General features: G+C 38.0%; 1 protein-coding gene and 3 non-coding genes across 4 annotated transcripts; 3 read left to right on the forward strand and 1 right to left on the reverse strand.

The window, feature by feature from the left end:
• Window positions 1–3,743: 3,743 nt before the first annotated feature.
• Window positions 3,744–3,838, forward strand: LOC122090314. Its single transcript, XR_006143551.1, has one exon. It is a non-coding gene; the product is annotated as a small nucleolar RNA Z43 (small nucleolar RNA).
• A 256-nt stretch (window positions 3,839–4,094) lies between these two features.
• LOC122090319 lies at window positions 4,095–4,177 on the forward strand. Its single transcript, XR_006143556.1, has one exon. It is a non-coding gene; the product is annotated as a small nucleolar RNA U83 (small nucleolar RNA).
• A 92-nt stretch (window positions 4,178–4,269) lies between these two features.
• Window positions 4,270–4,356, forward strand: LOC122090313. The gene has a single exon (XR_006143550.1). It is a non-coding gene; the product is annotated as a small nucleolar RNA snR60/Z15/Z230/Z193/J17 (small nucleolar RNA).
• A 5,799-nt stretch (window positions 4,357–10,155) lies between these two features.
• LOC122088442 (sulfite exporter TauE/SafE family protein 3-like) lies at window positions 10,156–14,430 on the reverse strand. The gene is made up of 12 exons (XM_042657711.1): window positions 13,606–14,430; window positions 13,330–13,489; window positions 12,904–13,104; window positions 12,757–12,821; window positions 12,634–12,661; window positions 12,431–12,522; window positions 12,275–12,361; window positions 12,133–12,183; window positions 11,707–11,928; window positions 10,806–10,899; window positions 10,512–10,652; window positions 10,156–10,388 (listed from the first exon to the last, which is right to left on the reverse strand). Exons 1-12 carry the CDS (start codon window positions 13,822–13,824, stop codon window positions 10,309–10,311), a joined length of 1,440 nt encoding a protein of 479 aa, XP_042513645.1. The 5' UTR covers window positions 13,825–14,430; the 3' UTR covers window positions 10,156–10,308.
• Between the last annotated feature and the right edge of the window lie 1,730 nt (window positions 14,431–16,160).

Here is a 16,160-nt window from a genome sequence, read left to right on the forward strand (position 1 = left end):
TTTTGCAACATGATTATGAAGCGAAGAGGCAGTTCTTCCGATTTGCCTTAATAAAGCGTGTTAATTTTCCATTGCTGTCCTTAGATGATCTTCCTTTCAAAGTTCGAGAGATATGAAATTTGAGCCAGGAAGTTATTATGCATCCTTTAGGCAAGGGTTACGTTATTTTTTAGTTTCATTATGAAAGAGATAAAGCAATAGTATGGAGGCGAAGCCTTTTGAGGATTAGAGATCAATTGATTCAGTTTCAGCAGTGGAAACTAGACTTCAATATCCTTGAAAAACAATCATTGATCAAACTCGTGTGGATTAGGTTTTCGGATCTTCCACTTGAGTACTGGAATGAGAATGTATTACTTTCAATTGTGAAAGTTTCTGGATGTCCTGTGGCTTTGGATCGCCATACCCATCAGGGTTTGTTGGGTTATTATGCCAGAGTTTTGGAGGAAGTGGACAAATCTGATTCAACCTCAAGGATTGAGGAGGTGCAAGTGAAATGATTGGAACCATGAACCTCCCAAGGTTTATGGTTTTTATCAAAAGGTTGTTTCTGAAGAGGGCTTTGAGCAGTGCAACTATTGAAAGAGGCTTGGGCATCAAGTTTCGGTCTGTCGGCAAAAGAAGCTTGATGATGAAAAGCGCAAAGGATTCAACAACCGGCATCCCTGGTGCGGTGTATGTTGAAGATGTAGTTAACACGACAAGAGTCAACTCGCAATGTGGTCGAAATCCTCCTTTGGTAGTTTCCCCTTATGTTTCTCCTACTTTAGGGTCTTCCATGAATGGGTCTCTTCTGGGAGTGAATAAGAGGGAGGCGATATTCAAATTGTGCTAGACTCTTGTAATGAAGAATTTGTCATCATTAGTAATACTAAGCATACCATTTTCATATGCATTGCAGAAGTTGTGCCTCTTAGACTTAATCTTTTATTTTCAATCTTCATATTTCTTTTTCTAGCATGTATAGTATGTGTTAGATCTATCTTTTTCAAGTAGTAGGAAGACTGATTTCATTCTTTGTTTTATGTGGGTCTTATATCCTAAGTTAGGTGGCGACTTATTTGTTCGCTTCTCTCTTTTTCTTTTGCCAAAATAAGAAATGGAGGACAGGGTTATGAATGTCCCTTTTCTTGCCAATTATTCTCACAATGGCGACTCTGCTAGGGAGTGACCCTTAGACTAGGTCAGATTTTGATGTGTCTGGCATATATGTTGTACGGTGATAACATGCTTTTTCTTCCATTGTTTGCTTTTGGATGCCAACTTTCATGGCTACCCACATGATGTCATTGAATACACCATCAGTTATGCTTGGTGTGCCAAGTACACCTCATAGATTTAACCTCATTCTACACCGCGTGATGTGACCCTCGGCCCGGTGTTAAGACATCGGCTCACCACTTTAGCTCGAATGTTTTCTCGGCTACTAAATGTATCTTGTTTAATAGATTCCACATCTTCCCTTCCTCTGCTCAAGACATCCATCTAAGAATGCCTTTCCTACATATGGTAGAATATCCAAAGCACATTCTTCTAATCTTCTTCATCATGTTAATGGGAAACTCAATGGTTGGAAAGCTAAGATCCTGATTTTAGTTAGCAAATTAGTGCTTGTCCAATCAAATCTTTCTTCTTATTCTTAATATTTCATGTCTTGCTTCTTCCTTCCTGCAATTGTTCACCACAAACTTGACTCCTTTTGTTGCAATTTCTTTTGATCCAGTGGTGATAAATCTAGCATTCATATTGTCAATTGGGAATCCATTTGTAGATCTAAGAAATATGGGGGTTTAAACCTTAAGCTTTCTTAAACACATGAATCTTGCCCTTCTCCTTAAGCAAGCTTAGGAGTTGTTGAATCCTTCTCAATCTTTATGGAGTACACTCAAGAAATCCAAATAAAATTTTCCACATATTTATTTTCTTTATTCCTTTTGCCCTCCTTCTACTTCTTGGGGCTGGAAATCCATATATAAAGCTAAATCTCATCTCCTCAAGGGCCTCTTTTTTTAAGTTGGGGATGAACAATCAATCTTTAGTTAGACAATTGGATTCATGGTTTCAATTTTCATATGCTCCTTTTCCTCTTTCTCTCGATGTCCCTTCTTATGTAGTTGAACTCAATCATTCATCTCGCACTTGGAATTCTAGCATTATCTTTCATTGGTGGCTGAATGATATGGCTCTCGCTATCTTATCCATCCCTCGTTCCAACCAGCCCTATTCATTGGGAGTGTGTTGCAAATGGTTCCTTTACTGTTACATCTGCCTATCGACTATCTCTTCCCCCCTTCTTCTTATGACATGAATTTGGCAACATCTTTGGAATCTCTCTACAACCCCTAAAATTCGCATATTCCTTTGGAAACTCCTTCTGGATCGTCTTCTGCATAGAGGGCTCATTTCATCTTGGGGTTTTAGCCTTCCTTTATCTTGCCCCTTTTGCAATCATCCTACCCTCACCTCATATCATCTTTTAATAAATTGTTCTTTCATCCCTTCCATTTAGTCCTCAATCACCACGTTTCCTTTTTCTCCTATTGGCATGAAAATAATTGAGTGGATTGGGCATTTTTTCTCTTTGCAATTTTTTCAAGGAGTAAACAGAGAGTGCTTTCCTTTATGAGCACAACTCCTTTGACAAATATGACTTAGTTACAATGATTCTATTCACAATCAAACCTTTATAAATGTTGATGTGGTTATTGGAAATGGTCGCTTTTTAGCATTTGACCATATTACCATATATTAGGGATCAGTTATTCGATTGAGACACGTCATATTTCTTAGGATCCACCACTATATCCTCTTATCAAGATCAAAATGGATAGGTCTTCTATTAGTGCTCCGGGTTTATCAGGTTGTAGTGAAATTTTTAGAAATCACAGTGGCAACTTCACTTGTGGTTTTGCAGAATTTGTGGGAGTTACTTATATTTCTGAAGCACTTGTTATTAAAATGGCACTTCAATCCAAGCTGTAGAGGAGCTAAATCCAATCGAAATTGCACTCTCTCATAATTTTTCTTATATTATGATTGCGAGTGATTGTTTACTAGTGATCAACATACATAACGGCATTTTCGAAGAAAAAAAAAAAAAAAAAAACATAACGGCATCAACAACTCCATCCCTTGGAGGAATTTACGTATAATATCAGATTCCCTTAGTCTGACCGTTTTACATCCTTTCATCCTTTGGTTCTTCCCACAATTATTTTGTCATATGGAATCAAAACCACACCCCTCCCAAATCTAGGTTTGTATTTCCCTAATTTTCCATACATCATGGTCCACGTTCTTTTCCATACACCAAAGCCATGGACACCACTCTAAGCAACTGTTTTGGAATCTTTGGCAGGAAATGATCAAATATATCATAGTATCAATAAAAATTGATATGTCTCAATTTAGGGACTACCACCGGATCAGCATATTTCATTTCGACCCTTATCATGGATCTGAGAAACGACTTGGTAAAATTTCCACAGCCTCGTCTGGTGCGTAATGCGCACTGTGCCTATATTTCGACCGTCTGGATGAAATAAAACCGCTTTGGCCTTTCCGTGGCGAAACCCTAAGGTTCAGAATACCTTATAAATACCAATGCCAAACATTTGAAGGCTATCCTACTAGTGGCGACTTTGTGTTCTAGGGTTTCGTTTTTTCCGATTCGTGGAGTTTTATGAGTTCTTGGGGATTTGGGGGGTTTTTAAGGTTTTGCAGTAGCAGAAGTGGAAGTTTAGGGACGATGACGACTTCTGTGATTGGTCTCGTTCGTCGTAATGGCTAATCTGCCTTGCCGACCATCCTGATATATCACCACCCATATGCCGAGTCCCTTCCATAGCTTCAAAATCTGTTCTTTTTCTTTTTGTGTTTTAGGGTTTCTTTTCTTTTTCTCTCCTCTGTTTATTGTTGTTTTATGAAAATTGGCCGATGATTAAAAATCATTAAAAGACAAGCATATGTCTGAATAATTTGATGTTGAATACCTAATCTTCTCTATGAGGCCCTTCTGCTTTTCATGAATTTTCTCTTCGTTTTCTCTTTTTTTTTTTTCCATTGATTTGTTTGTTCTTGGAATTTGGTTTACGAGTCGATGATGAGGAAATTGGATGTTTAGTGTAATCTGAAAATCAATGATTATAACACTCATTACTGCCTTCCTTCTGAGGCTTTCGTGTTGGATTTCAATTTTTTCTATCGTTCTGTAACTATTGATTATTTTGTAATTATTTTTCTCCCTTTTTGTAAAATTGAATTGTGTGGAAGAGTCGCGTGATGATTTTATTGCATAGTTCAGATGATTATTCTCTGATTACATTGCAAGTCTTTCGCTCCTATCTGATGACTCTGTTTAAGATTTTTATTTCTTCTTCCTAACCTGAAGTGGTCTTCACAGAGGTTTCTGTGCCCTTTTGGTTCTGATTTTATTTTATTTTAAATCTAGAGGTTTACATCTAGTATCAATTCGATACTCGATACATGGGATTGTAATGGAATTATATTAATCAGAAGTCGATTTTGGTTTCAAAACTGAGTTTTTTTTTTTTATTTTGGGTTTTAATGTCTTGGTATTTTTCGGTTTTTTCCTTCTGTTTTTCATGGAGTTTTGGGTTGTGCCAGCATTGGATCTCTGAAATTCTTATTTTTGATTGAAACTAGTTTTTACAGAATGATGTGATTGGAGCAGGGTAATGAAATTCTGATGATTTAATCCAATTCTAAATTAGCCAATTCCAAAATGATTGGAGGTGGAAAAAAAATGGTTTTAAGGAAATGAAAAATGGAAGTTTGGAAAGAGGTAAAGCATTTTTGGACTTTTAATTTAGAAGGGCACCTCTTGCAATGTTGTGATGAAGCATGAACTGAATGGAGAGAAGCAGTAAGATAGATCAGGGTTTTGAGTATTGAGATTGGAAGAAGGGGATTTAGGGAGAGATGATACGGTGTAGAGAAAGAGGTTTCATTTTTTATGGTTTGATCAAATTCAAAGGTTATAATACAAAAGCTTATGAATCACGAAAACTAAAGGTAAGCTAACCGATAGTTGTAAGAGACTGATTTTGTAAGATGTTAAAGTTATCAAGCAATAGATAGGGTTTTACATCCATTATTAATGTTCGAGTGAAAAGGTGTTATATGATGCATGCAAGATTAAGTTTCTTTACATTATGGAGTCCAGGCCCGTCTTAGTTAAACTTTAGTTCAACTAATACAATGAAAGAAGTTTGAGAGTTTTCTTGATTGTCAAAAACAAAAACTAGTTGTTGGTGTACGATGTCTTGTATTTTGCATGCAAGTAATATTAAGATGTGTGAGGGACGAGAGTTGTAACTTCTCGTAAATCTGTGTGCATTATTTACTTTTGTTTTTCTTATTATTTTTTGTATCGTTTTAGGGTTGTGTTTCTACGCTAATAAATATATGAATTTTGTGTAGTCTCTATTGAGTTCAAAATATATGAATTTTGTGTAGTCTCTATTGAGTTCAAGACGCCCACAAATGAAAGAATCTTGCTTTTCCATAGTTGTTATATCTTTCGACACCTATCTAAAATTGGGGAGCAATGACGAGCAATCGTTTTTAAAGAGATAAAATGAAAACCTGGGTATTTGATGGGGAAATGATATTCAGAATTAGCCAAGATGTCTTTTGATTGAACCTTGACATCATCAAAAATGCTAAAGGGGATTAAATATTGAATCCATGTATAGTTGAGAATGTATCCAAAGTTTTCTTAATTGAAGAAATAGAACAAAAAGCCTTGGCAATAATCAAGACATCATTGGTAAAAAGCCAAATGCGTAATCTAAAGGGCCTTGCATTTTGGGACTGGCTAGATTAGATTTTGCATAGTTGTACCATACAAACATTTGTTTGCTTTATTGGCTTTTATCTAGACCAATTCAATTGTCTACATGGACTAATGGACTAATGAAGAAAGAGAGAAAGTTGAATATTTATCAAAAAAGTTGTTGGCTGTTGAAATAAGGTGGAGTGTGGTCAACAAGGAAGTTGTTGGAAACCATTAACTATTAAAATTTTTTGTTGATTGGGCAAAGTTGGATCTATGCCAATGTGTTGGCATTTTTTTTTTTTTTTTTTTTCCTTTTTTTAGTGGGTTTTAGAATCCAAAGAGACATTTTGTGAATTGTGTAGTGGATGTATTTTCAAGAAAAGAAATGAATAGAGAGAATGAGTGGATTTTGTCTGAAATGGAGAGCAAAACAAATATTAGTTTACAAAATGGGCGTGTAGAAAGTTTGAGTGGTAGCGAAAGATGGAAGGTAAGTAAGTGTACAAGTGAGAAAAGGGAACAGAGGGGCGTACAAGGGGACTTGGGTTTGGAAGACACATAGCAAGCTTGTAATCTTTTTCTTTTCTTGTTCTTAGTAGAATATTGATCTCACTCCATAAATGTATGTAGTTTTACTGAATCACATAAATATCTTGCCTCTTGATTTTTTTTTTCTTTTTTTGGTTGATTTTCAGATTTGTGTGTTGCTCAAAATGGAAATAGAACGTTGCTTTCACTCCCAACATGCTTGGATATGCCTTCCATTGTGTTGCGCCAAGAAATCGTCCTAGGCAATTTCGTGGAACCTGCACAGAGAGGAAAACATAAGAGAGTGAGTGTTGAGCTGATCCGAACAGGGACTCTCCGATGCCCAAGTTAGATCTCTCTACAAACAAATGGCCCATTAAGTGTTTTCCCTTCAGTGCAAGTGCCACGAAAGTGTCTAGGATGATTTCTTGCCCCAAGCCCCCAACACATTGCAATGAAGAATACAAAATACTAGTTATTATAAGAAATATGAGGATATATAGGAGAGGAGAGGAGAGGAGAGGAGAGGAACATCATTCCGTTACGGATTACTTCAAAACAAGGGTAAAGATTGGAAAACCTACGGATCTGACTCCTTTCCATAGAGCCCAGGACTAGAGAGTAATCCCAGTGCTAGGAGGATTTGGGCATGTATCCCTAGATCACCCCAACCCTAGGATCACTCTTTGGTATTGGGCTCCATGGAGAGTAATCCTATCTAAAACTTACAGTCATAATAATGTTGTTGAAATTAAAATCAACAATAAATAAACTACCTTTGGTTTGCAACTGAAACAAATGTAGCTTTAGTATTGTGCCTCTCAAAAGGAAAGGCATATGTATAAGGTTGCAAGTCATGTAAAAAAGAGAAAGCTATTAGTCATTGAGAGAAAGTGAATCAGGAATGTTCCGTAAGTTCAGGGTGCGAGAGAGAAGTGACTCAAGGGTTTCGCAAGGGTATTAGTTGATGGGCATTAGCTGATGGGGGAGGAAGAGAGTCTTGGGTAAAATGAGAGAAAGCTTTGTTTTTGGTGGGGGAAAATGGGACAAGCTTTAAGTGGCAGTGCGAATCGGTCATGTAAACTTTTTAAATACTTGATTCACAAAAACGTTTGGAATCCATTCCCAATGGCTATGATAAACATGGGAGTGGATTCCACTAATCTCATTTAGATAGATTTTCATAAAATGTAGACAAGCAAAAATCCGTAATGTGGACTCCCCAAAGGTGCTACTTAATTCGCAAAAGAATATGTCGAAGTCCATATGCTTCCTGAGTTCGACTCTCAACTTTTACCCTTTTGGAGCTAGTCACAGTTTCTATGATTCAAATGATTGACGCTATCTACCAAAAAAAAATTTTTTTTGATTGACGCTAACCCAACTCACATGTGTGACGACATACACATGCGTCCAGAGATTAGTGGGATCAAATGTCTGAACACCATCTTTAACAAAAATATAAAAAAGAACCGTTTCATCGGCCAGATCTCTCTCTCTCTCTCAGGTCATAGGGATCTCTCTCTCACGGAAAGGCAAATGAAAAAACCCATATATGGTGGAGTGGTGGACCACGACGACAAAGTTGCCACCAAAACCCCTTTAAAATAAACTAAAAAGGGGAAAAGAAGAGGATATCCACAACTAAATTTGGCATTTGGCCCGTTCATGGAAATCATAATTGTGGCTATTATTACTTGTAAATCAGAAGCCGTATTATTTTTCTTATGGAGAAAAGAACGCTACCATTTAAAACGGCAAAAAAATGGGACGCCATTTTAAACGCGTTTTAAACGCGAATAAACTAACTAGGGGTACACACCCAAACACAGTAGGAGTAGACCATGCTGTCCCTACAGGCACTGAAGGTGCTCTCACGCACCCTCTTGTTTGCCCCTCATTTAATTAATGATTCTGCATGAGGACACTGTTTAATCTGCCCATGATTCAGTAATCAGTCATGAAACAAGGAAAATTTCTCCTAAATCATCACGGTTTCAAATACATATAGAATTTTTTTTTTTTGGTTCTCATATATATATATATATATATATATGGTTAAGTATTAATCACATATGTATCAAGTGGACTTTGATTAGTTTTTGTTGCAATCTCTAAGAATTGGTTTCTCTTTGCCTGTATTTAGGTTCTTTTTCAGGATAATTTATATGCTTCTAAAGTAAGTTTCCTATTTAAACCAAAATGTGAGCACCATTCAGTTCAGTTAACAATGATGTGCAGCCTAAATAAATGCAGGCATCCGGATACTAGGCAAGCCATGTAACCAATACAACGTACTTTTTGAATGTGAAGAATCCAAATGGATATGGTATTCGGCCCGTTAAGTTTCAAACCGGACCTTACCCCTACCTCATCAGTGAACCAAATGATAATGTTTTGGTTTAATTCTGGCCTTATCCCCAAAACGGACCTCAATTGGGTTTTCTCCATTTTCACGTTCACCGTGTACTTCATTTGGAAACATAGGAATCAATGTGTTTTTAATGACCATAAACCATCATGGCAACAAGTTGTCATGCAGGTTGACAATTGGATCTCTCATGGGATACCAAACTAAGGCCAGAAAAATTAGGTAACCCCTTAACCAATATCCATAGAGCATCTCACACCACCGCGCACAGACGCCAACGTCATAATTATCACCAATGTTAAGAACAAAGAGTTAACAAATACTGCATGGGCTCTATGCATTGTCTCCCAGGGAAATTGTCTTCTAATGGAAACTAATTTTTGCATAACAAGAGAGGATGGTGAGTCGGAAGCGATAGTGCTTATAGAAGGAATGACAAAAGCTAGAAAAGCGTGCATGGAGATAGACTATGTTTGGAGTGACACCAAGGAACTTCGACGGCTGCTAGACAAAAAGGAAGATAGGCTACTTAATATGTGGCCAAAAACTTTAATTTTAGCATGCATAGAACTAGAAAAGCACCATCGTTATCCCAAATTTTATTTGACAAATACTAGTAGCTATATGAGGGTACTCAAAACACTTGCAAAAGAGGCGCTAAGTAAAAAACGCTATATTTGCATGACAGATATGCTATGTAATTTGTAGTTTCCCTTTGTTTCTTTGTTGAATCCAAAAAAAAAAAAAAATTACAACTTACTTTGTTGTATTTCTTTTTTGGTTGAATACAACTTGAATAAAATTTCATTTGGATCTTAAACTTTAGACCCTCAAGTTCTACAGCACTGGACGTTGTTGAAATTGGTTTGAGTTAATCATGACTCATGAGCTAACAACATCTAAGAAAAAACTCTTGCTCTTCATAACACATATTGTGGGCCTTGAACTTAAGAATGCCATTATCTTAATATAAAAAGAGTAGGAGATGAGCATATGCAAGTAAACATGTTGGTTGGAGAATAGAAGAATGGCCACAATCAGTTAAAAAAAAGAAGAAAAAAGAACAGTTGCTGTAAGCACCCAACCTGACATCCCATTACAGAATAAAGTCTTTTGATTCCAATCTCATGTTAATTTAAGCTTCCAAAGTTCAGTTTTTTGGTCACCCATCTGATCTTGTCTTCAATCCATTAACAGGTGATTCTTAAATCTTAAAAAGGATTAGCTTCCTATGTGCATTGAAGTAATAATGCCATGGCGTTGCTCAGTTCTAAATATAAGGTTTGATTTGGCATCTCTTATGACAAAGCATTCTCCGGGTGGATGCGGTTGGCTGGCATTTTTTTTTTTTTTTTTTTTTTTAACTCAACCTATAAAGCTAATGTGCAAGCTCTATAATTATCATTATTACAATAGAGGAAGCCTGAAATGAAAGCTCAAAATTATGAGGAATAAGTAAATGGCCAACAGTTTTTTTTTTTTCATCCTAGAAGTCCAAAGATTGATACAAAAGCATGAGGTAGCTTGGCGCCTCAAGAACATGAATAACATCAAATGAAATATTAAATCAGAGAATTTTAAGGAAAGGAGAAAAAGTCCACCCTAAGCATCAATATTGACATAGGTTCTCAAAACCCATGTAATCTTTATTCTCAATCTCCACAATCATATTCGATATGCCAACTCCACCTGTTTTATAAAAAGAACCTCAGCACTCAAAATAATTTCTCTAGGTGAAAGCTAAGAAGCTCACATGGCTAACAAATGTGAAAAAAAAAATGAATGACAAACTCTTTTTCAATTTGTGCTCACCTAGTGAGATTGCGCTCACAAAGATTGTGAAAGCCAGAATGAAGATGATGAGTGATGCCCTTCCTAAGAAGATAATTATCTTTCTCACCACGTGTTGCCCTACAAAGGCAGCAATCGTCGCAACCGCAATAAAGTAGAGAGCTGCCATATAAATTATAATTATTATAAATAACAAAAATGTTAGACAAACAAATTTCATGTGAACAGGCAAAAAACATGTCACTCTTTTCCTCAGGAAACAGGCTGGTTAAAAAAAAAAAACAAGAACTAGAGAATAAGAGTCTGTTCACTAACCATATGGGACTGGGAAACGCTTAAGAAGGTAATATTCTACAACTGACATGGATGAGGAGAATAACATGGCAAAGGTGGCAGTAGCACTTGAGACCTGCACACAAGTTCACAAAGGTCAAGCATGGCATCAGTTCATATGGTAAAAAGACTACAATTGAAAGCTTAGTCATTTCTTTCATCCAAACATGGAAGACCAATCAGTTAGATTCTCTGCATGAGAGTGAAAAGAATCAACTTAACTAAGCCTAACATCAACTTATTTTAGCCAGCTAAATTCACTATTCCACTCGACTTAGGGCCATAGTAGCTGTTGCTCTGTTTCTGATCCAAGCTAACACCGAAAAGAACAGGGTGGTAGAATACGAAGGCAGAAACATACAGGCAACTCAACTCAACCACTGACCCTCACTACTTTGTGAGTCTCATGGACCCAATCCCCACCCCACAATTACATTTAATATGTAGGGCTATATCTCCTGCTAGATCAAGCATTGTCTTTTATGATTTCCGCAACCCAATTTATTTTTTCAACTTTCCCCTGTGTCACTTATTCATGCTACCATAGGTTGCCGTCGAATGCATTCATCTCTAATCATATCCATCCTAAATCTTTCCACTCATCCATCTCACATTGTAATGTGGTGAAAACATGAAGATTATCATTAAGAAGATCAGTCAACTTGCATCTCACCTACACTCATTTTATGTATGTGTATCTTTGTTAAGTGCTACATAATGCATGGCTAATCTTATGGATGCCCAGGAGAATCATGTTCAATTATATAGTATGCACTGATAATGCAGCGCTAGGAGCATTTCCATACTAAAACTAATGCAAGCAGCCTACCATTAACCGAACTACTAGATCATATTCAATCCAAGGATAAAGCACACAACCCACCTGAGGAGGGATGCCCAACTCCAAGAAAAGAGGACCCATAATAAAACCTCCACCTAGACCGAGCAGTCCACCAACTACACCAGCCAGTACACCACCTAAACAGTAGAGAACCAGTTGATGCACTTTCCAGTTTGTCCCTGCATCTCCCTTTGAAGCGATTACTCTCCATCCTTTGTATAGGCAAACTGCTTCATACAGGGATACTCCCACAGAAACCGGTATCTGCAAGACAATGGAGGAAATTTTTTCACTTACATGTTTCAATACCAAGTTCAAGATATTACCGTGCTTCAATAGCATTAGCCAATAGATCATATGGGAAGTACCTAACATCACAAAGTGAGGCTGAAGCCCCAATCTGAGTGTATATAACACAAAGAAGGAAGAAAAAGAACATTTAAAACTGATCAAAGAAATAGGAAGTACCTGTAATGAGTTCAAAACCCAATACGCTGCCGAACAGGTTGTTGTATAGTTCTGTGTTCAAAGGCAAAGGTTTAACATGAGCATGGGCAAAGACCAAGTGTAGTTTTTTGAAAGAAAGAGAGAGACATCAGAAAGAACAGACCTTTGCAATTTGCAGAACAAGAAATGCAATCCAGACCAAAAAAAGAAAGCCAAGTTCTTTCCAGTGGACATTCTCAAGAATAGGGGCCTGGGATGGTTAGACAAGTTAGTCCACAATCCCCTTGATGGGTATTAAAGCTCATAACATTATACTAACCTCCCGTTCTCCGGATGCTTTGGTCTCCTTTTCAGGGCCATTGCTGGGACCACCAGGTAGAGGCTTGTATTGAACTTCTTCAGAACTAGCACCTGATTATATAGGAAAGTGTGCACGTTTCAGTTGCAAGGAAATCAAACAAGGTTAGTGAATAAGGGATCCTCCCTGTTCTCTAATATAATAGATGGAGTAGTCCAACTCACCATTTGACTCCAAGAGCTTAGCAGCCTCCTGAAATTAAAATCAAGAAAGGTTGGTGAAGAGATTAGTAAGTTGAATTAGATCATATAAGATGTCAGCCATGAGAATTGGTGATCATGGACTACCTTCTTCATTATAGTTTCCTTTTTCCATGTTTCAAGTCCCCTGAAGAATGCCATAGTTGACGTGCCTACAGGCCAACACAATCAATCTGAGGATTCATTTGAAATTGAATTAATGGCTTGAACATGTGAAATTCAGGACACTATTACCAAGAAAAAGAATAATTAGCAGGACGGTGACCATCCAATCAGCAAAGATCACATTAAAAGTAACTCCAATACTGATCCCCAGCATGAGCATCGGTTGGATGAGAAGTGCCAAATCATAGTCAATGATAGGCATATCAAGAGTTGGATGCCTTAGTTTAAGATTGTAGTAAACAGATGAAGCGGCTGCACCCATGATCATACCTGGCCAAGCACATTCACAGTGGGTTGGTTTAATTGAACAATGCAGTAAAAGAATGAAATAAAAATCAAAGACTTAATGTAAGATCAACCCTTTAAATTTTCTGGGTTCTTCCCAAGATAAGTTTTCATAAAATTTGTAATGTGTGTAAGAGATTTTAGAAAAAGGGGGAAGAGGGGGTGAACTCTGGAGAATTTCTATCACAAACAAAAGCATCTAACTCTTACATTTTGAAATAGCTGTTGATGATTTTGCGTCGAACCCAATAATCAGGGTAAGCATGGGAACGAAGATCCCACCCCCGCCGACACCTCCTACACTCCCAAACGCTGCTCCAAAGAATCCGACTACAGTACCCACAATGATTTGCCATCCAAATTTCATATCCTGTCACAGGAAGAACGAGAATGCACTTTTCTCAACATAAACCATTTCAACGAACATGAAATGTCATAAAAAAAAATAGGTTCCTAAAGGGAAGACCTGGAGATTTACGCACTTACAGGCCAGACATGTTCGTAACTTGATTCATCCGACCGCCACAAGAAATTTAGTAATTTCATAAGATAATCCGATTCAACAACCTCTTCAGTTCCTCTGTACCTTGAACTTTGGAGTTTAAGGCTCCGGTCTGCCGAAACAAACACAGAAGCAAGAAGAAAGCTTACTGCAATCATTGCAAGCGATCTCAGCAACTGCCATTTCGCCCCACTTACAGCCATCAGATTCCAAAATTTCAAACTAGCTCAGAAAGCTCGAGATTTGCTCACTCCAACTCTTCCCACGCGGAACAAAAGAAAAAAAAATGGAGCTTCCAACGAATATTCCGGCGATTTTCTTCGCCGAGTTTATTAAATAATCTACCGTCCTCCACGATCGAAGGTGACTTGCGCCTGAATCAAATCGAAAGCTCAACCGTGAAAGAAAGAACCCTTTATCACACACAATCAGTCCAAAGGTTCGAAAGAAACAAAACCCTCTTTCTCTCTCTGTCTCTTTATGATCTTCTTCCCGAAAAGGGTCTCGAATCTCGAGTCTCAACCAATGGAGATGGCTACAAGCGTTCACTTCTGGGATAAAATCCTCTGCTACTACGGTTAGTTTCTGAAGACCTCGGTTTGTATCATCCAACTGTTTTGCAGGAGCTGGAGTTTTCCCAGAGGAGTCACGGATCCCACACCAAGAACAGAGATGCAGAAAGAGCCACAGCCACGTTTGATCTTTATCAACTTATGTTTCACAATCCAAACAAAGGAGAATATAAGAGAGAGAGAGAGAGAGAGAGAGAGAGAGAGAGAGAGAGAGTAGAGATAACTCAATCTGACACCTCACACACAATCAAGAGGTGATGGATGAGTTCAATTCCGTTTATACATTTTAAAAAGGGTAATTTACAACGCCACCCCCTAGAGAATACCAATATTATAGGAACACCCCCTCTCTTTTACCAAATTAGACTCAGATCCCCTACCGTCAGTCTCCGTTAAAGAATACACCATATATGCTGATGTCAACTATTATATTTTATTTTAAATACCAAAATGCCCTTACTAAACTAAACGTAAAATACCTAAAATGTCTATGTAATAAGTCCCTCCAAGAACTTGCGGCGAGGAGTTGACCCATGATGGTGGCATCGTTGGAGAGGCCGACGGTGACGATGAAGGCATGGGCATGTTTGTTTCCAGCACTGGCAACAACGGCATTAGAGACGGACGGCGACAACAGGCTCGCGGCAACCAGCAGCAGACTTAATCAAGTCTCGATTTGTTTAATCCAAGCAAGATTTTTTTTAACCAGCATTGACCTTGAACCTATAAAAGAAAAGAAAGGAAAAGAAAAGCCCAACAAATATGCAGATTTCATCCGTGCAGACCTTCAATCAACTCAAACCTAATCAAAAAGGGGAATTTTCAACTCTTTAATCAACTCATGGTGTATGCGGTGGGAAATATGTTGGATCCAACATATCGAGGGTTTCTTTACGGTGGGAAATATGTTGGATCCTCTTGGTGTATGCGGATTTCATCAGTGCAGACCTTCAATTTTCATACCTGAGTTCTTTGGTCTGGACACAATTGATAATCAGTTTCACTCCACCAAATATGCAGATTTCATCCGTGCGGCACTGGAATATCTCTGAATTTGAGTTGCAACCAGTTCTCCGGTGAAATCCCACCTGAGTTCTTTGGTCTTGACAAGCTCGGCATTCTGGACTTTTTTTTTAAAACAGACAAGTTGGCCTCACGGTTCAGACTTCTTGAAGAGAGACAAGTTGGCCTCACGGTTCAGACTTCTGAGAGAGAGAGAGAGAGAGAGAGAGAGAGAGAGAGAGAGAGAGAGAGAGAGAGAGAGAGAGAGAGAGAGAGAGAGAGAGAGAGAGACCACCGGAGAAGAAGCTAGAACCACCGACAGCTCTGTTGCGGATGGTCAGTGCGAAGTAACTTATGTAAAATACGTTTTATTATTTATTTTAATTAAAAGGGTAAAAATGTCATTTTAAATCCTTACTTAACGGAGACTGACGATAGGGGGTCTGAGTCTAATTTGGTGAAAGAGAGGGGGTGTTCTTATAATATTGGCATTCTCCAGGGGGTGGCGCTGTAAATTACCCTTTTAAAAAAAGGAAAAACCTTATCATTTACACCACCAATTCCAGGTTTTTAGAAGAAGAATAATATTACCAAAATGTCCCTGAATCTTCATATAACTACGCAGACAGCCATGCATGATAATATTGTAATTAGTGGGCCCTCACTGGCATGTGGGCTGCGCAGGCTACTAAATTAGCTCTTGTTTAGATCCATTTTTTCAGACTGTCCAATTTGCGGGTCCGCTTGGGCTGCTGCTGGCTGCTGCTGGCTGCTGCAAGATCAATGATTACAAACTTCACTACGGGACAAGGTTCCAAAACTCGGTAATGGTTACCGGATAGATCAAGGCCGATACTATTTTGGATCGATTTGAATCCAAACTTATCGGATAGATTTATCTTTGTTTTTCTTTTTAATTAATTTTTATTACGATTTTAGCTGTAGACTATATATGTGAATAGCAA

Source organism: Macadamia integrifolia, chromosome 9, assembly GCF_013358625.1.
Source record: "Macadamia integrifolia cultivar HAES 741 chromosome 9, SCU_Mint_v3, whole genome shotgun sequence".
Lineage (NCBI taxonomy): Eukaryota > Viridiplantae > Streptophyta > Magnoliopsida > Proteales > Proteaceae > Macadamia > Macadamia integrifolia.

Excerpts from the sequence above, each read along its gene's own strand:
- LOC122088442 (XM_042657711.1), bottom strand. The coding sequence starts at position 13,824 with ATGGCTGTAAGTGGGGCGAAATGGCAGTTGCTGAGATCGCTTGCAATG. Across the intron at positions 13,105-13,329 it reads ATCAACAGCTATTTCAAAAT|GTATGATCATGGGTGCAGCC; the intron begins GTAAGAGTTAGA and ends GTGCTTGGCCAG. Across the intron at positions 12,662-12,756 it reads AGGAAACTATAATGAAGAAG|GAGGCTGCTAAGCTCTTGGA; the intron begins GTAGTCCATGAT and ends TTTTAATTTCAG.